This window comes from Heterocephalus glaber, unplaced genomic scaffold, assembly GCF_053883595.1.
Source record: "Heterocephalus glaber isolate CG9 unplaced genomic scaffold, H.glaber_assembly_v1.0 deba00001442, whole genome shotgun sequence".
Classification (NCBI taxonomy): Eukaryota; Metazoa; Chordata; class Mammalia; order Rodentia; family Bathyergidae; genus Heterocephalus; species Heterocephalus glaber.
This window is the reverse complement of record NW_028258296.1, coordinates 32889775-32917593: the sequence shown is the minus strand read 5'-3', so window position 1 is coordinate 32917593 and position 27819 is coordinate 32889775. Positions and strand designations below refer to the sequence as shown.

The window sequence follows — 27819 nt, the reverse complement described above, 5'->3', positions numbered from 1 at the left end:
AGAGCCCTAGCAAAATGTGAAATATTTCTGAATGAAAACTTTGCAAACGTTGTACTGGTGAAGTTTATTCATGTTAGTCTATATACTAGACAACAAATAAGAAAACACAAGCCAGTAAGCTTAGCCTCAGAGACATATGTTCCAGGCAGGTGTTGGCTGACTGGAACAGAATGAAGTGAACAATTAAATGTGTCTTGATTGGCTTCTTTCATACAGTGCATAGTATACATTATTGAATTCTCATTATTCTAAGGAAGATATTACTTCAGTAACAAGATTAGAAAGTTAGATATAGAAAACCTATGGGACTTGACCCCACAACCTCTAAGTAACAATACAAACTGGCAACAGAACAAATGTTATTTTGGTTATTCCGTGGTACAGTTTTCATCTAGAAAGGAAGTTAATGTTTCCTATGCAGGAGACCAAGATGACGTGATGTGGATAGAAATGAATGGGAAATTTCTGGCTGTAGTGTAGGTGGAGAAGGTCAGTTGCCAACATTAAAAAATGAATTTAAGTAAGTCTCTTAAATATTTAATCCCTATTTGTACTAGTCAGATTGCCAAGAAATACAGGATGGATAAATCTGAGCATTCTCTGTCCTTAACTCTTAATGTTACCAAATATTTTGGACCAGGTTATCCTTGTCAAAATTGTGTCATTTTTATTGCTATCGTTTGGATTTCATTGAACTTCTTCACACTCATCATACAATAAGGATCTGAATGCTAATCCAGTTTTAGGGGAGGTTTAATTATTGAGTTTAATCTGTATGCTATATATTGAAAATTTAATTCCTCTCATTTGAAGAAAATTGTCAAAGTTTAAAATTTGGTGATAGTTACCATTTTTCTGTAAACTGAAATTTTCAAACAATTTACTTTATAACCTCATAATACTAGTGACATTTGTGAAGAGACTATGTCTTCTATATTAGGGCACTTTACAGCCCATCCAATCATACAGTTGTTTCTCACCAATAAGAAAACTAAGGCCTAATCATTTAGGACTCAGTTAACTGAGGTTAAATGATTTATTCAGACTTGTATAATTTGCTGTTAACACAATAATGTCCAGAAAACATCACTTGCCTAGTAGTAATAAAATGCCCCTGACAGCCCATTCATAATGCTCTGTGCTATCATAATTTGATCTTAGTGTATAATATGATGTTTGCCATTGCTTACCCCTAAGCCAGAAAGTATTTGTGTCTATTTCAAGTGCAGTCATTTTCCCATGGTCTTAAACTTAATAGGCACTCAGAAAATATTTTATGAATGAATGAATGAATGAATGTTTTCCTGGGACCTATCAGACTAATTGGGGATATAGTTAGGTTTAAAAAATAATTACATTATTGTTCGAAAGATGTAGGCATGCAGAGAAGAAAATGGATAATCTTTAGGAGGGATAGAGGTTGAGTAAAGCCTTCTTAAGAGGAGTTGACACCTAATGCTGAAAAGTCAGGGATGCTGAGGAACTTACCAGCTAGGGAGAATGAATGAGGAGTCACATATTTTGTATTGAGCAAAAGTAAGAGCAAAGGCAGAAAAAATGAAAGAATATAGCGTGTTTAACTAAAAATACTACTTTTGTATTAGCATTGCCAAAATCAATACTGTACTGTCGTCTTATATATAGAACTTTAACAACATCTCTTCAATAAAAAAGGATTTATGCACCCACAGTGCTGGGAGAACAGATTAATATCTTCGTAGCTTGCAAAGCAATTTACTCTCAGTGGGATTGTTCTGAAAAGTTCACTTAGAAAAACATATCAAGAAGGGAAAAAGTGAGAAATTTCCTAGCTTGAATGGAAAGATAGTACACAAGAAAAATGTATTCTCGAAAATTATTTTAAAATACATTTTTCTTTTTCTATTTAATTAATGTAAAAATTTTAGATTTGTCTCATCATTTAAAATGTACTTACTTATTGGAGAAATATCCCTTTTAGTTGGGTGGAATAGAGGAAGCAAAAAACCATACCTGATTCAGAGAGCTCCCCTTAATAAAGAAAGATTTATTTCTTGCTCTGTGTACTCCCACCTCTGTGTGATTTGGTCCCCTTTTCATTGTTAACATGTGAATTTACCTAACTACCTAAATAGAGAGCTGCATACTGAAGTAAGCTCATCATAGCCATTAACAACCAGCTAAAGAAGAGGTCACCTGGAGAAATAAGTTAATGGTTGCCAAATCATTGCCTAACATAATTCATCATGCTAGTGGATATCTACATAGACCAATTTATGTTTGGAATTGTGATGTAGCTGCTACATTCATTATAAAACTTATGAACATACATAGTCTTTACATACCTTATTCCTTGTGATCGTTCATGGTCACACATTGTATTTTTATGCACAAATGACATGTTTATTTCTGTATTTGTCAAATCCTCTTGGTTTGAAAGATTAAGATATTTTTCATCTTGTTTTCTTGTTAACATTTATTGAACAGTTACTATAAACATGACATTGTCCTGCATTATATTTTCCTTTGTTTTTAGATAATAAAACAAATGATATAAAATAGTGATTTTACATTATGGAGGAGTTAGATAATACAGCAGAAATTCTTCTAAAAGTTTCCCATGATTTATGTACTTAATCCTCCTTATAATGTTATGATGTCTAGACTATAATTAGCAACTTAGATGAGGAAACTAGAGAACAAAAGGTTTCAGTAACTTTCCCAACATCACAGAGCTAATAACAGAGCTGGACTTAAATCCAGACTGTACTGAACTCTTTTTCTTCTCATGGTACTGTGCTGTGGATACATAATAGATGCTGTATGAATCAAGAAAGAGTGAGCTCTTGAAAGAAGAAATGATCTGACAGTGGGTTTAAATTAAAAGTACTTTGACAAGAGTTCTCTGAAGCAGGTTCACCGTGCACTCACTGGTTACCACTATGTCTGAGTCCAGTAAGGAAGAGCACATTCGTATGTCATGAGTTATGTGAAGTAGTTTATTACTGCAGTGACACAGTGATGGACAACAGAAGCTGGAATTCGATGTGAGCTTGTTCTTCAAGGCTCAGGGAAGCTACCAGGGCCAATTGTGTCTTGACGGTGCATACCTCATTTGTACTACAGCTGCGGAGCCCTGGCAAGCAGACTGGCCTTGGCTTTGTACATCAGGGTAGAGAACTCATGGGGCTACAGCAAGGAAGGGCATGCTGTTTCTAGAGGGTACTAGAGCAGAGTCCTGACCAGTCCTTCCTTATCAAAGTTGTTGCATCCCAGCACATGATACAAGCACAAAATGAAGAAGAAAGATGTTGGAGGCTGCTGTGTTTGTCCTTCAAACTCTGTGTCACCCTTAGTAAGGTAGTAATAAATGTTTTTATTTCCTCACATTCTGTATCCTCCCAAGTCATGTATTTCATGGCCTACTCACAAGACACATGCACGTGTGTGCACACATGTATGCACACACACCTTAAACAATATCCATACCCTGGTCATTCTGTGAGCAAATGATACTGAACATGCATTGGGTCTTTAGCATTATAGTCATTCAAGACAGAGGGGAGAACAGATGAGCACAATTCTAATCTTGGGGCAAGTGCATACATGCTGATTCCCTCATGTTTATGTAACTGAATAGCACACTCTCCAATAACTGCAAAAAGCTAAATGAAAAATCTGAGTGAAGGTAATAGATTTAAATATGTTTGTAATTTGTAGAATCTTAACACATCATTTCAATTGTGTGTCTCTCCCTCCCTTCCTCCCTTCCTTTCTTCATTCTTTTCTTCCTTTTTTCCCCCTTTCCTCCCCCCTCCTTGCTTTCCACTCTCCCTCCCTCAGCTAATATCCACAGAGCAGTTACTATATTCTGGAGAATTTTCTAGGAGATGGATATACTAAATGAATTGCAAAACCTTCCCTCAAAAAGCTCATGGTGGGCAGGGGATTTAGCTTAGTGGTTCTGCCTCCTTCCTTGCAAGAGCAAAGACCTGAGTTTGATCCCCGGTACCCCCCCCAAAAAAAAGCTCATGGTAAAAAAAAATTGACAAATAAAAGCTCACCCTGAGATCATGTAGGGGTGTGGCAATAAACATGATATCAGAATAGCTCCATGAGAGATAGCCAGGGAATTCCAGGGGAGCCCTGAGTTGAATTCTGAACCAAAGTAGAAGTATAGCTTTTTCAGAAAGAGAGGAGTGTGTTGCAATTTACACAGAGTGGAAATGACTGGACCTGCTTGTAGAACTGTAAACAGAGTTCTAGAGTGGGACAGGCAAGCCTACTGGAACTGTAGAAATGCAGCAGGCAAGGTTTAGCGATCTCCTTGTGCCAAGATTCTCTCTTAGAGTAGGAGAATGATGTCATGATCACACTGAACCTCTAAACCGATCACCAGGATTGTACAGAACACTTATTAAAAAATGTGTGCTGAATAAGTTTTCCTTTGACTTGGGGTAATCAACATAAATGTAGGTAAATGAATGGCTACTAAATTTAAATATTTAAATTATGTGTATGAGGAAGGAGTTCATTTATTACTTTTGAAAAGGGAAGAATGGCATCAACTTTATGAATTAAAAACTTTACATAAATTTGCAGTGAACCCAGTGCTTGATACTCAATGATTCCTAGAGGAAGAAAATCCACATTTGAGAATTTTTCTCCAAATGTGTTATTTGCATCTCTAAAATAATCACAATCACAGTAGTACTTATAAAGAATTTTTATAACTGCACAAAAAATCCCTATTGAAAGGCTTTTGCATGAAGTTAAATTAGTCCAGTAAATTTTTAAATAATGATTACCTGTATAGGTTTCACTAAATCCTCCCCTTCACCAGTACAGAATTTAAAATGTAGTAGGGTTTTAATAATTTTGAGTTGAATTATATCTATTGTGTATTATACCTAGAGACCTAAGATATGGAAAAACTGTTCCTAAATTCTGTTATTGGTGAATATTATGCCTTAATGCAATTATTGTCTTTATTGTCTTCACAATTGTTTTAGCTAAATAAGCCCCTCCAGCGCTTGTACTGCCACTCACTGTATTTGTTTGAGCAGACCTTACCTTTTGTTCTGTTAGTTTTGTGAGCCACCAGCCTCTCTATGGTGTTCATCCTCTTAAAACTCTAACGGGCTCCTCTGTAAGACTTTGCAAGGGTTATGAGAAAGGAAAAAGGCACATGGGAGAATCATGTGTTTGGTTTGATCAATTCATACGAACAGTGCAAAACACAAAATTTACACAGACTGAGGTGATTTTCTATAACTGCTCATCTCTTATTTTCTTAAACTATAGGTAGTGCTTCCTTATTGCAAGAAAAAATTATGCAAAAATATAGCATTATAGGAAGTAAACTCAACTCCACATCTTAAACCTAAATCAAATGCCTTTAGAAAGGTTTAAATATTTGCACAAGTATCATATTTTCATAATCTATAGAAATTTCATAGTTAAAAATAACTTTGTTATTTATGGATTAGACTACTTGCCTTTCTCTTTTACTTTTTTACTGGAAACTAGATGTTCAAGGTGTGATCAAATAATCTGGTGACTTTAAATTATAAAATTTTTTACAGGAAAAGACACATTGCTAATAATGTTGGAATAAGTTTTTTCACAGTAAGTGTTAGTAGTTTGAGTGTTTTGAGGGGCATTCATCAAAATATGTCTTTTATTGTAATAAATTTTAATTTAAATATTCACCATATATTTGATAATCCCACATATATACATGTCAATATTACTATTATTTCTGAAATTGCCTTCAAATAAGTCATAAAATAAGCTTTTTCAGTTTTGAAGTTTATTGGAAGTCTCTCTCTCTCTCTGTATATATAATATATTATATATATACATATGTATATATACTGTGTGTGTGTGTGCATATATATATATATATATATTTTATCTTTTTTGTTACTTTTCCTAAAGTGGCTTCATTAACATTAAAGTAAACATAGAAATATTTCAAAATTTGAAAAGATAATTTGCAGTGTGTATGGGTAGATGACAAAAAATGATGTTCTTTTTCTATGAAACCTGAATGATGCTTGATATAAATCAAAGAGTGTATGACACTATCAAGGAAATAGTCCAGGTGAAATAAGATTATTGTGTAGTAGGAAAGCTATAATAAAAACTGTCAGTACTGTCACCCAGTTTCCTCTAAGGTCTGTAAAGGATCAAATGTGTATTGGGATCATGTAACAGCTGTCTAAAATGTGAAGGGAACCACAATTGTTGTGAGCAAGAATATATTGTTTGAAAAAACTTGTGTATGATTTGTATTTAAAATACAATAGTATGTTGAACTCTGAAATGTACTATGAACCTAGGACTTTTAAAATGGCTACAAACTAACTAAACACATATGTGGTCATATGCATTTAAACTTAATTCAAATTAAAATGTTGCATAATGTAAGTATTACCTTATGAATACTTACTGAAATAAAGATCATATTTATATTTAACATATTTTACAGAGGAAACTATCCTATTCTGGAGAATAACAAATGTTTTGCTACGTCTTATCGGGTAGCAGCAACAAAAAAAGAGAAAGGGAGTCTAACATGGACATTGAAAATATGGAAGCACTAAGGAACAACGTATGGAGCAAAAATGAAGGAAAGCCTATTACATGGATTTTCATAGTCACTGGTTGTAGCCGTGAGATATTTCCTCAAGAACATTCATCCCTAATAAAAAATAGCTATGTCTATAGTTATATTAGCCATTTTTAAAGCGTAAGTTCTACAGTGAACTGTGCAATCCAATCTGTTATCTTTAATTTTCCAATTTCTAGGGAAACAACCTATAACTTCTAATTTAGTGATATTTAGTTGAGGAATATAGTTATATTATATCATTAGAATGGGGACAGAACCAAAATCCTCAAGAAGTATTCCATCCATATAAACAGTGTTCAATCATTGATAAGTTGGACATATTATATTTTTATGGTTTTATTTTTGAAGAAAGGCAATGACTGAGGAATTTTCTATAAATGTGTATAAGCCAGCCATTGGCATAGGTTAGTGGTGGCTAACCTATGGCATGTATGCTGCAGCATTGTTTGTATCACTGAAAGCTCTAAAAGGTTTGACATCACTGGCGTAGGTGCCGAGAGTGAAGGAGCAATTACAGTCTATTCCATGGATGAATCTATAGTCTGCCTTTGTACTTTCTAATGGGTTGCATTAGCCAATAGTTTCCCCCCTTATTCATTTCTTTTGTGTATTCAGCCATCTCACTTTGGCAGCTGAAACATTTATGGTGCATTGATATGTGATATAGGAAATAGAATAACCACATAAGCATCCTGGACCTGTAGTGTGAAACTATAATGTTCTCATCTCTACATGACAAATCCTACTTGTCCTTTAACTTCCACCACACATATCTCTAAGTATTATCTCTTTCTCTTGAAATGGAAATAACTTTTCCTTCTTTTCATATGAGCACTTAAAACACGTATTTGTCAGACGTCTATTATGTTTAATGTATGTAAATAGCTGCAAGACATTACATTGTAACTCTTCACTAATCTATTAAACATTAAAGAAGAGAAAGCAGTGCATAACTTTGAGAACATTTTGAGAGTTATAAACAATTAGCTGTTAAGTTACTAAAGTAGGTACTGTTTAGTACAACCATAAAATCTTTAAAAATATCACAACAAATCTCTAAAGTACAAATTAGAATCACATTTGCATATGGAAAAATGCATACCTGAAAGAGGTTAGGTCATTTGCCTAAAATCTGAAAACCAGTAAAATGAAGTCAAGCATTAAATAGGCACTACAATCCATACTCTTAACCTGTATCCTGTAGTTTTAGAGTTAATAAATTTAAATGCTTTGAAGAACCAAAATATTTGAGCACTTCATTATTATTAGCATAAGCAGGGAAAAGTACTTACCTTCCTCTTGACTCTATTACCTCTTTCTCAATTGCTTTAAATTCTTTCAATCCCAAGCATCACTACAGTGGATGAAGAATAGTTTCCTAAGACAGTGTGCTAACAAGACCATCCATCCAGGATGTACAGCAGAATTTGTACCTATAGTAGTATCTGATTTTCTAGATTAAAGCATTTTTGTGGAAACATGCAGGTACACAATCAAGTTATACCTGATGTTTTTCTAGATGTCTAATGAGCAGAAAAAAATATTGCGTAAATACCTTTATTTTTGAATTAGAGTTCTCTAGAAGAACAGAATCCATAAATGATATATGTATAATTATAATTATACAAGGGCTTTATTAAGCAGGCTTACAGAATCAGAAGCAGAAGAGTCTCAAGGGCTCTCTGTGGAATGAGAGGAGGCAGATTACAAAATGGCTGCCTCTGTATGGGAAAGTTGGAGGATTCAGTAGTAGTCAAAGGTCAAAGGACTCAGCAATCCACTGGACCCCACCCCCCCACCACTCCTTTGGCCTCTTCTCTGTACAGCCACCTAGTTCCACACTACAAAGACGCAGAGGACACCGGACCACCAGACCACTGTATTGGAGCTAATCAAGTTCTCAAAATTTAAAGAATTTCTGCCCAGAGGTAGGGGCTTCTGAGCCACTGTCCCACTGCTCCGGGTCCAGAGGAAGGGGCTTCCGGGCCGCCAAACATCCTGCTACTCCTGGCCCAGAGGAAGGGACTTTCAGGCCACCATCCCTACCACAGCCCCTGGCCCCTGGCCCACCTCTCACAGCTCAGAGGAGGTGAACCCTGAGGACACCAACAGCACCCTCCCTGCCCCCCCCAGTCAAAATGAGAAAACACATAAATAAGTCTCAAAACCAGACTTCCAGATCACCTACAGCAACCTCAAAGGGAAATGAGATGGAACACTCTGATGCTCAACTACCTGGACCCACTGAACTGGCAACAAAAGGGGATCTGGAAAAAAGGAAATCAGAAATAATTTCTCAGATAACAGGAGAAATTGTGCCCCTAGTGCAAGACATGATTAATAAATCTGGAGAGGAGCTCAGGAACATGATGGAATCCCAACATAGGAAACAAATGGAATCCATAAAACAGATGCAAATAGATTTCCAGGACATGAAAAACTCCATTGAAAGTCTACACAGCAGAATGAGCCAATGTGAGGACAGAATTTCAGATAGAAGATAATGCAGTTAATGACCAGGAAAAGAAAAATTATTTCAAAATTATAAGGCAACACGAGAAATCAATCCAGCAGCTGATAGACGATGCAGAGAAGAATAACATAAGACTGACTGGAGTCAATGAAGAAACAGGAGAGAGTGCAGATGACATAAAAAAAACTCTTCATAGAAGTAATGGCAGAAAACTTCCCAAGCAGGGGAAAAGAACTTGACATATAGATAAGTGAGGCATATAGGACTCCAAATAGCCTTGATCAAAAAAAATCTACACATAGGCATATAATTGTTAAGATTCCAGAAACTCAACAGAAGAACAAAGTTCTACACGCAGTTAAAGAAAAGAAACAAATCACATGCAAAGGAAAGCCCATCAGAATCACAGCAGACTTCTCAACACAAACCATCAAGTTAAGAAGAGCTTGGAGTGACATATTCCAAGCCCTAAAGGAAAGCAGCCTCCAACCCAGATTGATGTACCCTGCAAAACTATCTTTCAAAATTGATGGAGAAATAAGATAATTTCATGACAAAGAGCACCTTAGGAACTTCGTGAATACCAAACCAGCACTCCAAAGAATTTTACACAATATCCTAGGAACAGACATTGAGGATCACAACCCCAGGAAGCAAAGCAGAATGAACCCATCTGGCATGACAAGAAATTAAATGGAAAGGGGGAGAACCCAACAAAAAGAAAAAGTCATGGCAATGACAAGTCAATACATTTCAGTTATAACCATCAACGTTAATGGTCTCAATTCACCAATCAAAAGAAATAGACTGGCAGAATGGGTCAAGAAGCAAAATCCAACAATCTGCTGCATACAAGAAACACACTTAATTCAAAAGGGAACTCATAGACTGAAAGTTAAAGGGTGGAAAACAATACTCTATGTGACAGGAACCTGAAAAAAAGCAGGAGTAGCTATCCTCTTTGCAGATCAAGTAGATTTCAAAGAAACACTGATTAAAAGAGACGAAGAAGGACACTACATCCTTGTAAAGGGAAGAATCCAAGAGGAAGAGATGACAATCATAAATATCTATGCCCCAAACACTAGTGCACCCAACTATATAAAACAAATACTAACAGACATGAAAAGTCATATATGCACTAATACAATTGTAGTGGGGGACCTCAACAGCCCACTGTCACAATTAGATAGATCAACTAGACAAAAAATAAGTAATGAAATACTATAACTCAATCAAACTCTTGATCAAATGAACTTAAGAGATGTTTACAGAGTCTTCCACTCCACAAAATCAGAATACACATTCTTCTCAGCTGTACATGGGTCATTCTCCAAAATAGACCACATATTCACACATAGAACTTGTTTAAATAAGTGCAAAGGAATTGAAGTTATCCCCTGTATATTATCAGACCATAGTGCAATGAAATTGGAGATCCATAGCAAAAGAAACTGGAAAAATTTCATTAACACATGGAAATTGAAAAACAAACTTCTGAATAACAAATGAGTCACAGAGGAAATTAAAGAAGAAATCAGACATTTCCTTCAATTAAATGACAATGACAATACAACATATTGGAATCTATGGGACATAATGAAAACAGTCTAATGAGAGAAATTCATAGCAGTGAATACGCATATTAGGAAAACAGAACAAGCCCAATTAAACAACCTGATGCTGAACCTCAAGCTTCTAGAAAAAGAAGAACAGGACAACCCCAAAGCTCATACAAGGGAGCAAATTATACAGTTCAGAGGAGAAATCAATGCAATGGAGACTAAGAGAATGATACGAAAAATCAATGAAGCCAAGAGTTGGTTCTTCAAAAGAATCAACAAAATTGACAAACCCTTAGCCAACCTTATCAGAAAAAGGAAAGAAAAGGCCCAAATCCATGCAATTAGGAATGAAAAGGGTGAAATTACAACAGACCCAGGAGAAATCCAGAGGATCATCAATACCAACTTCCAGAACCTATGCTCCAATAAGATGGAAAACACCGAAGAAATAGAGAGATTCCTAGATACATATGAATTACCAAAGTTGAATGAAGAAGACCTAAAAATTCTAAACAACCCAATATCAACCAATGAAATTGAAAATGTAATTAAAAACTTAACAACTAAGAAAAGCCTGGGCCCTGATAGCTTCACAGCTGAATTCTACAAGACATTTAGAGAGGAACTACTGCCACTACTGTTTAAACTCTTCAATGAAACTGAAAGGGAAGCAATACTCCCAAATTCATTCCTGGAAGCAAGCATCACCTTGATCCCCAAAGCAGAGAAAGAACCAACTGAAAAGGAGAACTCTAGGCCAATCTAACTAATGAACATAGATGCAAAAATCCTTAATAAGATACTGGCAGATAGTATGCAGAAGATCATCAAGAAGATCATACACCCTGATCAAGTGGGATTCATCCCAGGGATGCAGGGATGGTTCAATATACACAAATCAATCAAGGCAATACACTCTATCAATAGAACCAAGGACAAAAACCATATGATTATCTCCATAGACGCAGAAAATGCATTTGACAAAATCGAACATGCATATATGATAACAACCCTACAAAAATTGGAATAGATGGTCTCTACCTCAAACTGATAAAAGCCATCTATGAAAAACCAACAGTCAATATCATACTAAATGGTCAAAAACTGAAATCCTTCACACTAAATCAGGAACCAGACAAGGACGTCCACTATCACCACTCTTGTTCAATATAGTTCTGGAATCATTAGCCACAGCAATTAGACAAGAGAAATAAATAAAAGGAATAAAGATAGGAAATGAAGAAGTCAAATTGGGATTATTTGCAGATGACATGATACTGTGTATAGAAAACCCCAAGATCTCTACCAAAAGTCTTCTAGACTTAATAACCAAATTCAGTCAAGTAGCTGGTTACAAGGTCAACACACAAAAATCAATAGCTTTCCTCTACACAAATGACAGACTCACTGAGAGAGAAATAGGGCAAACAATTCCTTTCACAGTAGCATCCAAAAAACTGAAATACCTAGGAATCAACCTAACAAAAGAAATCGAAGACCTCTTCTCTGACAACTGTAGCACTCTGAAAAGAGAGATTGAAGATGATATCAGAAAATGGACAGACATCCCCTGCTTCTGGGTAGGAAGGATTAATATAGTGAAAATAGCCATACTTCCAAAACTGCTGTATAGATTCAATGCAATTCCAATTGAGATCCCAGCAGCATACTTCATAGACCTTGAGAAAACAATCCAAAAATTCATTTGGAACAAGAAGAGACCCAGAATAGCAAAAGCAATTCTAGGTAACAGAGACATGGCAGGGGTATCACAATCCCCAACCTGCAACTATACTACAAAGCTACTGTGATAAAAAAGAAAGCATGGTACTGTCAACGAAACAGACCTGAGGACCAGTGAAACAGATTATAAGATGCAGAAACAACGCCAGACACACTCAGCCATCTCATCTTCGATAAAGAAGCCAAACAACCTCACTGGAGGAAAGATAGCCTCTTTAATAAATGGTGCTGGAAAAATTGGGTTTCAACTTGTCAGAGATTAAAACTAGGCCTATATCTCTCACCATGCACTAAACTAAAATTGAAATGGATTAAAGATCTAAATATTAAAATAGAAACTCTGAACCAGTTGGAACAGAGGTTAGAAAACTTGAAGACATTGGTGTAGGAAAAGATTTTATGAACAAAACCTCAGTTGCCTGTAAACTAGCACAATCAATCAATAAGTGGGATCTCTTCTTATTAAAAAGCTTCTGCACTGCAAGGAAACCACCAGCAGTGTGAAGAGACATCCCACAATGTGGGAAAAAATCTTCACCTGCTTTTCCTCAGACAAAGGTCTACTATCTCAAATCTATAAAGAACTTAAAAAGATCAGACCTCCCACATTTAAAGACCCAATCCGAAAATGGGCATCTGAAATGAACAGACATTTCTCAGACAAGAAAGTAGAAATAGCAAATAAATACATGAGAAAATGTTCAACATCACTGGTCATTTGAGAGATGCAAATGAAAACAACACTGATATTCCACCTCACACCAGAAAGAATGGCTGCTATCATGAAATCAACCAATAACAAATGCTGGTGGGGCTGTGGGGAAAGAGGAACCCTACCCTACTGCTGGTGAAGTGTAGACTGGTGCAACCACTATGGAAATCAGTATGGTGATACCTCAAAGGACTAGGACTGGAAGTCCCATTTGACCCCACTATTCCACTGCTGAGGATCTTCCCCAAAGAATTAAAAGAATCATACCACAGTGATATATGTGCACCCATGTTCATAGCAGCACAGTTTGTGATAGCTAAAACTTGGAAACAGCCCAATTGCCCATCAACTGGAGACTGGATAAAGAAAATGTGGTTTTTTTAATAAAATGGAGTACTACTCAGCCATAAAAAATGAGAAATTAGAGACATTTATAGATAAATGGAAGCACATTGAGGCGATACTCTTAAGTGAAATAAATAGGACACACATGAATAAATACTGAATAGTTTCTCTAATGTGTGAAACTGAAAGTGTAAATAAGGACTAAAATGTATAATAGGTAATGTGAAATAGGAAGAAAAGGGGCAAAGGGGAAGGAAGTGGGAGGGGTAGGGTAAAGGAAAGAAGGGTATGGAATTAATATGAGAAAATGGAAAAATAGGAAAAAAAATCTTTGTAAATAGGGATGAATGGAGGGGTTGAAGGGAGGGCTGGGCAAGGGTGAAAAATAAGAACCAAGAGAGATTATGTAAAGGTGCAAATTTCCAATGATGAATGTCATTATATTGTATACCTAAAATGTGCCAATGATTAGAATGAATAATCGATAATGCAAAATAGGAAGAAAAGGTCCAAAGGGGTAGGGGTAGTGGGAGGGGCAGGGGAAAGGAAAAAAAGGGAAAGGAAAAATGCTGAGAAATGGAAAAAATGGAAATAAAGTCTTTGTAAATAGGGAAGGGTGGAGGGGGTGAAGAGAGGGCTAGGAATGGGGAAAAAATAAGAACCAAGATTCATCATGTAAAGGTACAAGTTCCCAAGGAGAAATGTATTGTGTTTTATAAAATGTACCAATAAAAAAATTTTTTAAAAAATGGTCAAAGGACTGGAAGCTCTCTGCACTGTGAGAGTCTGTGTCTGAAGGCCCAGGAATCTGCACTGGAAGGCTGAAGAGTCTCTGCTAAAAGGTTTAAGGAACTGGAGCTCAACTTCCAAAAGTAAAGAATGGAGATCCTCTGAAAAATGACACACATTTCTCTCTTTCCTTTTTTATTCTGTCCAAGTTACAATCCTATTGCTTGGTGCCACCTACATCTGGTGCAAGTCTTCCTCTCTCAGGCTCCTGGCCTAGATGTCAATCATCCAAAGATACACCCAGAATTATTAATCTGCTAGGTACTTCTTACTCAGTTGACATATCACAATGGTCACAATTCTTCTGTATTCATTGATTTGATGGTAACTGCTACTACGTTATTGATATAAAAATACTGGCAAATAATTCAGTTGTTTCTCATATCTGTAATATAATCACATATTGCCAATTCCATTTCAGCAATTCAATTTCTAAGTCAGTCTTATGGTGTTTAAGTAAATTTGCAGCAGAAGTTGAAAATGGGGACAATTTTCCTTTATTGCTGCAACCTATACTAATCTTAATATCCCCTACAATTCTCTGCATAATAACCAGTAACATTCATTTGGAAAATAATGTAAACTAATTTTAGCAAGTTTTGTCATTGTTATTTAAGTCTTCTTTTATTACATAGTCTTTAGGCTTTCATTATCTTAAGAGTCCTGCTACAAGGAGAAAATTTTAAAGACTTACCTTGTTTTACTTTTTAGTGCTTAATTGTTTCTGTGTATATATTCATGATATGTGCCTATTTTTCCACTAAACCTTCATGAATTTATTAATATACACGTTTTTCCTTTATTCTTCTTTGTTCTATCTTTGTACATCACTTAGTTTCCGTTCTCTTACCAAATCTCCTTTCAAAATCTCTTTTTAAGTGTAAGAAAGAAACACTGTGAGATTAAGAGCCGCATTGTTCAGCATTTAGGATGGTATTCTTTCTGTGTAGTAACAATAGGTCAGTGTTTGTTTAAAAATTTCAGTAGGTAATATGTACTGTTTCTGTGGGTATATTTTATTTACTTGGAAGATGACAAAATATACATAAGTTTGTAATTTCTTATTACTTTGAGGATTTTGCAGCATAGCTAAGTTTTAAAAGAATAATGTGCTAAAATTATCTTTCCAGCACAAATGACTAAACTGTAGTTGTTTAAAAATAGTAAAAAAGTGAGCTTTCTAGTAACAGCATTAATTAGAGAAAAATGAAAATTGAAGAATGAAAAGGGTCATGTATTGAGTTAGAAAAGTTTCCCTAAACTGTGAGAAGGTTTAGGAAAAGTTGCATCTGTTTTCTCAGTAGCAATACCTCTGTGACTACTAAGATTGGATAAGCTTTCAAAACTGTGTGATCCCAGAGAATCCTCACTATTTCATCTCGATTTGAAATGTCTCTTGAAGAAAGAATAAAAATTATCTTTTAGATATTTTTTCTTAAACTAAAATTGGACTCTAGTGGAGATCAGTTGTGCTCTTTTTGGTGTGACTCCTTACCTGCTTTTCTGTTAGTATTCAGAAAGCTCTAACAAGGAAGCACTCATGTCTGCAAAATATAAAACACCACCTTTTAAAGTTCTAAGCTGTCTTCATAAGTGGTTGTGATAGTCCTGGTTATAAGATGCTGAATGTCTTCCTGTAGTTAAATCAGCTGCCGTAGCCTTAGTCTTTGGAACATTACTGGATCCTCAGTATTCACATCTTTGCAATGGTGATAATAAGTAAAAGCAAACAAACAGCAATTATTGAGTTAAACATAAGTCTTTGTTTAATTCAAAATATGATTAAAGTGTAAACTGTACACTTTTAAGGTATTTGAGAAAACCAATAATCTTCGGACAGACTACAGAATCTCTGTAGGAAAGTTCTTCATTATGTTTTAGTTTCAAGGTCATGATAATTATCATCGAATGCATTATTTTGGGCATCAATTTTGTGAATTGTCAACTGCTGTAAATTTTTCTCTCTTGAGTTGTTTTGAAGCATGTACATGTGAATGGAAATTTCTAGTAGATAAATAGCTCTGTTTAAAAATTATGTTTGGTATTAACTTGCACATACAAATAAAAATTTAAAGCCTTAAAACTGGATATCATAGATGTGGTTTAAAAGGCAGAATGGTGTGCAGTATTAAAATTCAGTTACTTTTAATGATGTTACCATAGCTTCCAGCTCAGCAGAATGTAGAAACTGAGCCAAGATGCATATTAAGGATATTCGAAGTTAGTTCCAAATACCCCTAAGCCAGTAAGACCCTGTTGTATAATCAGAGAAGCAGCATCAGAAAGCCCATAGAAAGGGCTGTTATGGGATACTGAGAGAAGCAGAGCTGTAAAAATACCCAGAGAATTATTGGAAGCTAAGGATAGCTTTGGACCAACTATTTACTGGATCAGAACAAGAGATTAGTTTCATCATGTTTTAAAGATACTAGCCATCTCTGTTGAGTCCTTTTATTATGCCATAATCTGGGTACAGGATGTGAATGCTGTGGAACTGAGACACATATATGACATATATGACCTTTATTTCTTGACTTGAACCCCTTACATTCAACCTGTTCCCAAGTTTTCAGTTTTCAGGAGTAATATTGCACATTTAGTGAAAGGTATTAGCCTATATTTTTGCTTACACCAGTGCTTATAGGGTATGGAAGATCCTGTACCATCTTTTGCATCTTGGGTAGGTAGATCTTCCAAATGGTGCCACTAAACACCAAAGCTCTGAGGAAATATAATATCATTGCTGAGAAAATATTTTAATTTTTAACATAAGTACTAATTTGCCCAGTTCCATTTTAAGTAGATTTAAGGTACATTATACAGAGTCTTATGAAAAGTGCTGGTTGAGTTAACCAAAAATCTAGCAAACCAAGACAATATAAAGTCAATTTCAAGGTTTTCAGCTACATTTGCACGTGCGCACACACATGTGTGTGTGTGTATATTCATACGTTCCTGGGGAATTAAGTTATTTATACCTGTGAATTACTAAATTCTTTAACAAACGTAGGTTACAGTTCCAACTGCTATGAATGCTTACCAATAAAAGAAGCAGGCATCTATTCTCAGATGCATGAAGAATGGAATGCCCCTTATTTTATATTCACTATAATATTTTTGGTGTTATTCTATGGAGTAAAACTGTCCTGTCTCACTAACATTTGCGTAGAGGACTCAATGTCTCTCTCTATTGATGATATTTGATAAATATAATTTGAATAGTTTTTGTCTCTTAAGTACAGTGCTAATGTTTTCACTAAAGTTTTCATATATTTTTATGGCCATGTTGAAATCGTGAAAAGTTAACATTATTAAGAATGCTGCATTTTTTTTTAATGAATTACATTTTATGGTATCTGCTAAATATAGCAATGTAAAACAATTATCAGTAGTAAACAAATCTAAGATGTTTTATTGCTTTTACAATAATCTAGTATACTCAGTGTAAATGTAGTTACTCGGGGATTAAAATATTGCATACCTATTTATCTGAATTAACTTTTGCCTTTTACAGTGCATTTCAAAGAAAACTGCATTATAAGAGAATAACTGGGAAAGGTAAAAGGAATTAAATGACTGAAGATAAAAACAAGTTTAATTTAAATGCTACATCTAAGGAAAAATTTATGTAGAACTGTGGTTTACAATAATTGTTGACATATTCCCCTAAGTACTGTGTCTGTGATTTTTCATGGTATCAATCATTTAAAGCAATTTAGGTAATAACGTTCTCACATGCATTTCTGCTATTTTATTTACACCATTTGCCTACATCGTTGTAATGCAGAACCTTTCTGATTTGGTACAGTAAATGCACGCTGTAATATATATTATGGCATGGTCAAAGGATAATTTATTGTCAAATAGAAAAATAGGTCAACAATAATGTCACTTGATGATCAAACCCCTCCAAGTTTAATAAAACATCTCACCAGTCTGCATTCCAGTGCAATGGTTGATATTTTATTAGGACTACCTGGCTATAGCAGTAGTGTAATTACTGAGCTGTCAGAGTGATAAGTGGGATTAATGGCAGCCTGATGCACTTTAGTCTGCAGAGCGCTTAGAGAATTGCAAGATGGTATTATTATCAGAGTCTGCCCATTCTGGCATATTCATGGCACCAAAGAAAAAAAGAATGCTACAATTCAGGTTTGTGTTGCCCTGCCTCATTAACATCTGACATTTCCAACAGCTGTTATTTGTGAACTAGCTCAATAATAAAAGGAGAATTATTTGGTAAAGAGGCTTAATAACCACAACTAAAAATCCTTACATTGTCAATGCTGTTAAGTGAATCTGTTTATGTTGAATTTAAGATTTCTTTGTTAGAACAGAAAAATCCACTGCATATTAATTTTTTCATTTATACCTACTGACATTATAAGTTTATTTTTTAATTACCTTATTATTCAAATTGGGTGTTAGAAAAAAAGAAAAGCAGAAAACTTACGACTTCATTAGGGATAACCAGAATCTGTATGAGAGCTCTCTCTCCCTTTCTTTTCTTCTCTCTCTCCCTCCCTCTATCTCTGTCTCTATCTCTGTGTATCTCTGTTCCTGTGTAATGGCAGATATTTTTAAACTCTTCAAATGGCTCACTTATAAATGAGAAGATATTTAAGATAGTACTTTATTTGCTAAATTTTAGTTGTGTTACGTTACCATATATTAGGGTATCCTTCAAACCATTGTTAATGCTCAACATATCTTTCTACATGATGGTAAAACATATAGATATCACCTCATTTCAACATCAAGGATAGAATAGACCATGTCATATATTCCTTTTGCATTGAGTTGAAAAATATATGCTGTATGTCATACTTTCAATAAACTATATTTTGAATCATGTACAGTGTTTAAAGAAAAAATCATAAGTATGAATAGATAGGAATTCAACTAAATGATAGATGTGAATCTAACAATGACATTTACAGAAATAATAGGGAAGAGGTTTAATGACTACATTTCAGAGAGGACAATTGATTATGAAAAGCCTTTGGTACTCATTGTGTAAAATTTAATTTAGAGAGACGGCTAAGGGCACAAACCAGAGAAAAGAAATCAGATTTAAAAACAAGATATTAATTAGGTACTGAGGAATTGATTCAGACTCTCTTATAAAAGAATGACATGGAAACAGGTATTATTTCCTCGAAAGAAAAGCAACAAGGTCTTAACACATAGAATTGGATAGAAAATGAGCCTATTTCTATGTGAATGATGCTCTAGAGAAATTAATGTTTGAGGAATTAAGTAATGCCTGTTGAGGAGGTGGTGTTGGTGGCTTCCTACCAGCCATGAAGCAGATTGGCAACATGGCAGCCCTGCCTTGGATTGTTCATCAGTCCACTGGGCTCCCTGATGTCCACTCAGGGTATAGGTTTGCAATTGGGAATATGGCAGCCTTTGATATGAGTGACCCGGAAGCAGTGGTGTCTCCAGGTGGTGTTGGGTTTGACATCAACTGTGGTATCTGCCTGCTGAGAACCAACTTGGATGAAAGTGATGTCCAACCTGTGAAGGAACAACTGGCCCAAGCGATGTTTGACTACGTTCCTGTTGGCGTGGGGTCCAAAGGGGTCATTCCGATGAATGCCAAAGACCTGGAAGGAGGCCTTGGAGATGGGTGTGGACTGGTCCCTGAGAGCAGGCTATGCCTGGGCAGAGGACAAGGAGCACTGTGAGGAGTATGGGAGGATGCTGCAGGCCAGCCCCAACAAGATCTCAGTGAGGGCCAAAAAGAGAGGTCTTCCTCAGCTGGGGACCCTGGGTGCAGGCAACCACTATGCAGAAATCCAGGTTGTGGATGAGATCTTCAAAGAATATGCTGCGAAGAAGATGGGAATGGACCACATGGGGCAGGTGTGCATGATGATCCACAGCAGCAGCTGGGGCCTGGGCCACTAGGTCACCATAGATGCCCTGATGGCCATGGAAAAGGCCATGAAGCGAGACAAGATCACAGTCAATGACCAGCAGTTGGCTTGTGGTCAGGTTGCCTCCCCACAGGGCCAGGACTACCTAAAGGGAATGATAGCTGGCCACTATGCCTGGGTCAACCACTCATCCTTGACCTTCCTAACCACCAGGCTTTTGCCAAGGTTTTCAGCATAACCTCAGATGACCTGGACCTGCATATGATCTACGACATTTCCTACAACAGTGCCAAAGTAGTGGACAGGAAGGTGTGGACGCTGCTGGTGCACAGGAAGGGGTCCACTTGTGCTTTCCCTCCTCACCACCCACTCATTGCTGTGGACTACCAGCTCACTGGATGGCTAGCCGGTGTTCATTGGCAGCACCATGGCAACCTGCAGTTACATTCTCACTGGCACTTAATGGGGGATGACAGAGACCTTTGGGACCACGTGTCACGGCAACATGCATTGTCCCAAGCAAAATCTCATCATAATTTAGATTTCCAGCATGTCTTGGACAATTGGCAGATATTAGAATTGCAATCCAGGTCGCCTTGCCCAAACTAGTAATGGAAGAGGCTCCCGAGTTCTATAAGAATGTGACCAACATGATGAACACCTGCCATGTTGCCGGAATCAGCAAGAAGGCCATTAAACTGAGGGCGATTGCCATCATCAAAAGGTAGGGCCACCAGGGCTCCGGACCCCCTGTCCTCAGCCAAGGAGAGCTGCGAGACTTGACACCTCTGACCCGCAGCTTGGGGTGTGCAGCTGTGGCTGCCCATGCTGAGAGGCTTCCTGAGGCCATCATCTGGGAGCCATGCTGCCCCTATTGGAAAGGGTACGTGCTTTCTCTCACTTGTCCCATGGATTTTCAGGAAAATCTGTTGGGAGGTGGGGGTGAAGCAACTGCCTTACCCAGCCATGCAGGTCTGTAGTCCACAGGATGAACTGTCCACCAAGCCCCTTTTACACCCGGTAGATGTCAGGAACATTCTATTAAACACCAAGGTTTGGCAAAAACAAAAAACAAACAAACAAACAAAAATATGTAAAAATTGCATACCTTCAGAGTAATTTTTGTCTACAACCATTCTGGCGGGTCTGATTAAATTCCATTAGTTCGCTTACCCTGGCAGTACTTCTCTTTCCAAGAACTATCAATATTTTTTCTACTCTTGAATCATTCTCTTAAGTGATCTTACTCTCTAACTCCCACCATCATTTGCTCTCCTAACATTCAGCCATACATTAAAGTTCTGTCCAAGTATTACTCTTTTCAACAAGCTTTCCGACTCTCCTTCCGGGATTATTTCCCGCTGCTGTTTTCCCTTAGCATGCTGCATCTCGCCAAAATTTACATTGATTGGGCCAGGGATTTAGCTCAGTGGTTTCGCGACCTGCTGTGCAAGCACAAGGACCCGAGTCCGATCCCCGGTACCAAAAAAAAAAAATAAGAATCAAAATTTACATAGATTATATTGCACATTTCCATATTCTTTATATGTCTGTTCTCCAGACTCCAAGCTCCATGAGAGAACAAGGTGGTATTGTTTGCTACTTTTATATTCTCATATCGTAGGATCTGCCATATAACAAGATGTATGAGTCTGTTTTCTGTTATCAAAGTGAAATACTTGAGGCTAAGTAATGTGTAGAGAAAAGAATAGCTCACAGTTTTGGAGGCTGAAAATCCAAATAGCATGTGCAGACTCTGACAAAGGCCTTTAGTAGAGCATCACAGTAGGAGTGCCTGTGAGAGCAAAAGATTGATGGACAAGGCAGAAGGCCAGGGAGAGACTGGCAAGGAACTGGGCTTGCTCTTCTATAACAACCTTCTTGCAAGAACCAACCAACTTCTCACAAGAACTACATCAGTTCCTTGTAAGAACCGTGCCTTCTGTGACCTAATTAGTTCCCATTAGGAGTTACCTCTTAAAGATTCCATACTACCTTCCAACACTGTCATACTGAGGACCAAGATCCCAACACACAAACACCTGGTAGATACACTCAAACCACAGCACAGGGGCTCCTTAAATATTTATTAAATTAGTGAGTAATTGAACAAATATACACATAATGTACAAATAAAGGGTAGTTCTAACCAGAAGTTTCAGTTGTCCCTAAGTAGTAACAACAGCATTCCTTTTCTCGCATTGTGCTTCTAACCAGAATTACCTTAGAGGTTCTTTTTCTCAAAGTGCAGCTTCTCATATTAGTAACTCAGATTTACCAGACCTCCTTTGTACATTGTATGACACATATCAATCATATCACAGATGTTTCTTAGGTGAACTAAAGTTTGAGCATGTCCCTGGCCAATTCTTCAGAAAGAAGATTTTGTGATAAAATTGAAATGTAAGAATTTTATTTGAATGTCAGCATTTGTACAAGTGTGAGGAAGTCGAACTGAGCAGTCACAATAAAGATTTCAGTGAACCCCTGAAAACTAAACTAGTTCCCCAAATGAGGGGACTGGGTTAGAGTCCACGAACCTCTCATTGACTTGAAATTGGGTGAAGGTTGCCAGTGGAAATGGCACATGGCCTTGTTTGAGTCCTTCTTTAGCAGAATCAAGGCAGCTAGTGGGAACACATGATTTGGTCATGAAGAGGATGGGTCTGGGTTGTGCTGTGCTGTGAAGCAACTGCTACAGAATCTAGTGGTTTTATGAGTGGAACATAGATTTATAAACATCAGGAAAATGGAGGGAGGAAGGGAAGAAGGACATTGAAAGTAGTAAAACAGGAGACTATCTTTGCATTTGTATGATAATCATAGTCACTGAAACATACAATCATAAAGTACTGTGTGCTTTAGCATTGTCGATGTAGTGAGGAATCAAAATTATTACAGTAAAGAAGTGAATGATGCATCTTAGGTATGATTCTCTTGAAACTGAAGAGGAGCTCTGAGTGGATGGACAGTTATTACCTAGAGTGGTTCTATTTCATAGATCCCAGGAAGTGTGCAAAAGATGAAATACAGTTAATATGTAATTATTTTTTAAAAGTTGTGTATCTAAAAATAGCATAATTTCATTTGTACTTACTAGATATTAACTCTGAATATAAGGTGAAAATATATGTAGAAAATTATGTCTGTTACCTTGTAGTAATATTAACACAGTTATTTTAATCCCTAGGTGCCTGAAATGTGCAGATGCCCCCTGCCAGAAGAGCTGTCCAACTAATCTAGATATTAAATCATTCATCACAAGTATTGCAAATAAGGTAAATTCAGATATAGCTATGCAAATGAAAATTAATAACAGTATTTGATCTTGATCTCTGTTATTATTATGGTTAATGTATAAAGCTTTTCATAATATATTTGACTAAAACATTAAAATATATCTATAGGAATTTGAAAATTAGCACATTTTATTAATTCAAAGTTGTGATTTACATTTTATAGAAATGCATATTGCATTGTTCTTAAAATTAGTTTATGTTGAAATTTGTTCTTTTTTTTTGCTAACGGGAATCGAACTCTGGTCCTTGTGCTTGCGGGGTAGGCAGTGGCACCACTGAGCTAAATCCACCCCAGCCCTAAATTTGTTCTTTTTTAAAAAGGCATTCATTGAACAAATTGTCTTAATTTTGCAAAATGGTTACAGATAGGAGTTATCATTGATGATAAAATCATCACAAGTTTTCTAATTGTATTGTTCTACAATTTGCTTTGCTAGTAAATCTGGCACACTGAGTTACATCAAGGGAATGGATTTCTTTCTTTCACTGAAATTCAGTTAGTTTGGTTAACATATGAAGTAATTCATAGAGACTGGTAGAGTTGTAACTAAAAAAAAAGGAAAGGAAAAAGAAAACAGGCTTTTCTGGACATCAGTAGAATAAAGAGAGCTTTGATCTTTAGGTTTTTTAAAAAAAAATCAATGGCAGGCTAAGCACAGGTTTTATTCATTAAGTGAATAGTTGATTGATTGAATAATTAATAATATCTGTTTTCTTTGTGAAAGCGAAGTGAAAGCTCTTGGACAAGTGTCTTAACCATTAAGAAGCACAAGTGAGAAAGTATCTCATAAGGTTGTAGAAAGTATTTCATTTTACAAGGTTCAATACTAATGTTCTAAAACACTATAAACACTCACACAATTTGTCTTCAAGAACCAGTTACCATTTTTATTCATAAAGATAATTTCTATGTCAATTATTTAAAATAAATATTTTAGGAAGAAAATGATAGACAAATTTATATAGCTTTAAGATTTCAAAATAATTAAGTTATTACCTAGGTATATGAGCATGACATTCATCTAGATGATAAGATTTATTAGGATCTGATGTCTGGGTTGACATTTTAGACAAACTACAGTACTTATTATGAACCTAGGGAAAATTACTTCTTTGCTTCCACTGATGAAGAAAATATTGCCATCTGTCTTACAAAATCGTGGTGCAAACTGAATAATAGTTGTATGTGAAAATGTCTAATGTAGTAATTACTTAAATATTTTATTGATGTAGAATATTTATTTCACTGTTCACTCTCTATGGTAAATACTATACAAGTGATTGCTATTTTGTTGTTGAGGTTATTTATTGATTGGCTTATATTTTCCAAATATAGTCAGAGCACCAGGTGAGACAGGGTCCCTACTGTGGCCCTGTTTAGAAGTTCATAACCAAGAGTAAGGATGGGCACATTAAATAACTAATTATTGTAAATGAATATGGCCATCATTGCAGTGCATGAAATCAAGGAAGAGTTTTCAGCATTTGGTAACACAGGAATGTGAGCATACATGGGCCCAGTTTAGGGAACTATAATAAATACAGTATCGTCAGAATAGAGCCTAGATTACATGAAAAAGATAAGTGGGCTAGAGACAAGACAATTAGCTTGGGATTCACCTGTGAAAATATTTGAATAGCATACTCAGTATTTGAGATTTATTCACCGCCTGCTGCTCAAGCGCAAGGACCCAAGTTTGATCCCCGGTACCAAAAAAAATAATAAATTGTGATTTATTCATCAATGGTTTGTGTTTGTTTTGTGATTTATAAGACAAATTTGTGTAAGAGCTTATTAAGTACATAGTATCCCAAACATTCATCATTAAAAGACTTTTGTCTTCCTAGCAAAAGCAAATAATTTATGTGAAATATATAGGAAATTTTTTACATGATAATAATCTCATCAGAAAAGAAGTGAAGTGAAATATCCAAATTTGAAGTCTAAAATGATTTGGCTAAAACCTGTCAGTTCTGACATCATGCATGAAAAAGTATGAGAATGATGACCTATCATCTTGGAAGATCATGCTATCCAAATTTTCCTAGCTATTCCAAAATTCAGTAGTTATTGTGTGATTCTAATTAGTACCCACTCCTCTTATTCAAGGTCTACACAAATTTATAGGGAAAATGACAAAAAAAGAATAATGATATTATTTGAAGAGACATTATAAAATGTCTAAGCAAGATCAAAATCATCTCTCTTTTAGGAAAACCTCTTTCCATTTCATTAATCTGTTCATATTCTTTACTACTTAATGAAGCATTGTGCTTAGGTATTTATTTAAACAGATTTCCATATGAATATAAGATATTTGAAGATATTTAATGAAAATGTAATCTTTTGTCGGGCATTTAAGAGACTATTGTAAGCAATGTTTTTGTTGAAGAATCACTGTAGCAATGATGAAAGGTCAAAGATTCTTTTTCTTTGAAGCCTGCAGCTTTTTAGGTATTTACTGACTGTGTAAAATGTAGGCTGTCCCATATTGCTCTGCCAGTGGACCTCAACACAGGAGGGGGATTCTTTCCAGTTTGAGAGGGTAATTGAATCGCCTGGCTCAATGAGCCTTATGTCTCTTTGAGAAAAGGATGTCACTTGTGTTGTATTGTGTTAGGCTTCTGTGATTCAGTGGAGTTTAGGCCAATACTTCCATTCTTTATTTTCTTACAAACTGGATTACAGTTCTAGTTTCGAAAGGTACACTGAATTCTATTGTACCTCCTCAGTCAGTTTTTCTCTGTTTCATTTGTGCAGGCTGTTGTTTGCAATTGTTATCGCTCAATTGGAAGTACACGTTTCAGATTCATCAAACTGTGAATACCGTGCTATATTTCTTGACAGTTTTCCTTTTGAGAAACACTTCTTTGTATAAAAATTCATGAGGTCAATCTATAAATATAGTGGAAAAAATATGTTTTTAAAAGTGTTCTTTGATTTTATGACCTTTTATTTTAAACAATAATGAAATATTCTCTTTTTAAAACTATCACATTACATTGTGAGTGATTTTTCACTTATTTGCATAATGTTGGGTGACTTTTACCTATAGATAAATTTAATAGTGCATGTTAGAGAAAATCCTAGTTATATGACTCAGTGTAAAAAAAAAAAATCTCTTCTTTGTAAAAGATCTTTACTCAGACTAACTGGATATCAGGGGAACAACAAAATTTAACAAGCAGAATTTATTGACAGATGTTATTGACAATAATATTTTTATTTCTTAAAAACACTGATCTTGATATTTATGTGTATATATATGATATATGAATCATACAAGTGTAACAAAGCAGAAAAGGAGAAGTATGCTCAATAATTTTGATACATTCTCCTATTGTACTTACTTTTCTATTTCAATGGCTAAATGGTTTGTACTCTTGCAAATAGAATGTTGATTTTTTCTAGACTAATTTTCTAAAAGCATAGTTATTATTATACTACTTCTGTGCTCAAAAACTTTAGTTGCTCCTGGTGTCCGGAAAATAATGTCCAAATAGAGTCTATTATGTAAACAGATTGGGCCTTCTTTCATTAGATTAGCATAGCAAAGAAGACAAAAATGTTAGAAAATCCATAATTTATCACACAATAATCTTAGAATATAAATATGTTAGATATATAAAAGAAAATATGTGATAACATTTTAGTTTTCTTGTGGTATACAAAGCCAGTTTTGTCATCTCTATTACTAGGAAGTGTATAATTTTGAGCATTTCTATCCCCTCCCAAACCATTAGAAGATGCTCAAGAGAACAAGCTTTTTTAGAAAAATAAATTTTCTTTCTGTTATGCTCCCAGAAGGTACACAGTCATTACACTCAGAGTCAAATGTTCCATTTGGCATGTTAGTATCACTAAACTCATGGGTCAGTGTCTTTACAGATATGCTGCCAGTTTTTGAGTGTGCATTATGAGTGGTAATCCCTGAAGGTTTGTTGTTTTCTGTTTTTGGTATAGAAAAAGGTATTTTAATTCTAATTACTTCTCTTCGATTTCAAAGGAAAAAATTTTGTGTTATTAATCCCATTTCTTTTAAAACTTGATAAGAGTATCATTAATGTTTCATTTAGTGAGAATTGAATTAGCTTTGTTGATTTCACATTTTTGCCCATTTTTTTTTTCATTACTTAAAATCTTGGAACTTCCCTGTGGAATTAGTTCACAATTAATTGGAATACTTTAAACTTTTATTTGCAAAGGCTGTTTTTGATTTTGAAACTGTTCTTGATTTTATTTTTGTCTCTTTGAAAAATATTTTCACTATGTGTTAAGTTCAGGGTTGGCAGTTATTCTCTTTTTACCTCATAGAAAATACCATTTTAGTGTCTTCTGAACTCTGTCATCCACTCCTGTTATTGAAATATGACCACAAATCTAGTTAATTAAAT

The 27819-nt window shown here is 35.6% G+C and overlaps 1 protein-coding gene and 1 pseudogene across 7 annotated transcripts in view; both read left to right on the top strand.

Moving 5' to 3' along the window:
• LOC147827681 (RNA-splicing ligase RTCB pseudogene) overlaps positions 1–23307 on the top strand; it is a 42042-nt pseudogene extending 18735 nt beyond the window's left edge.
• Positions 1–27819, top strand: part of Dpyd (dihydropyrimidine dehydrogenase) — a 901729-nt gene that overhangs the window by 176617 nt on the left and 697293 nt on the right. For all 7 annotated transcript variants that reach the window (XM_087212682.1, XM_087212683.1, XM_087212680.1 and 4 more), the window contains one exon: positions 23316–23403. In XM_087212682.1, the coding sequence (XP_087068808.1) occupies positions 23316–23403 (88 nt within the window). The remainder of the gene's footprint in view (positions 1–23315; positions 23404–27819) is intronic.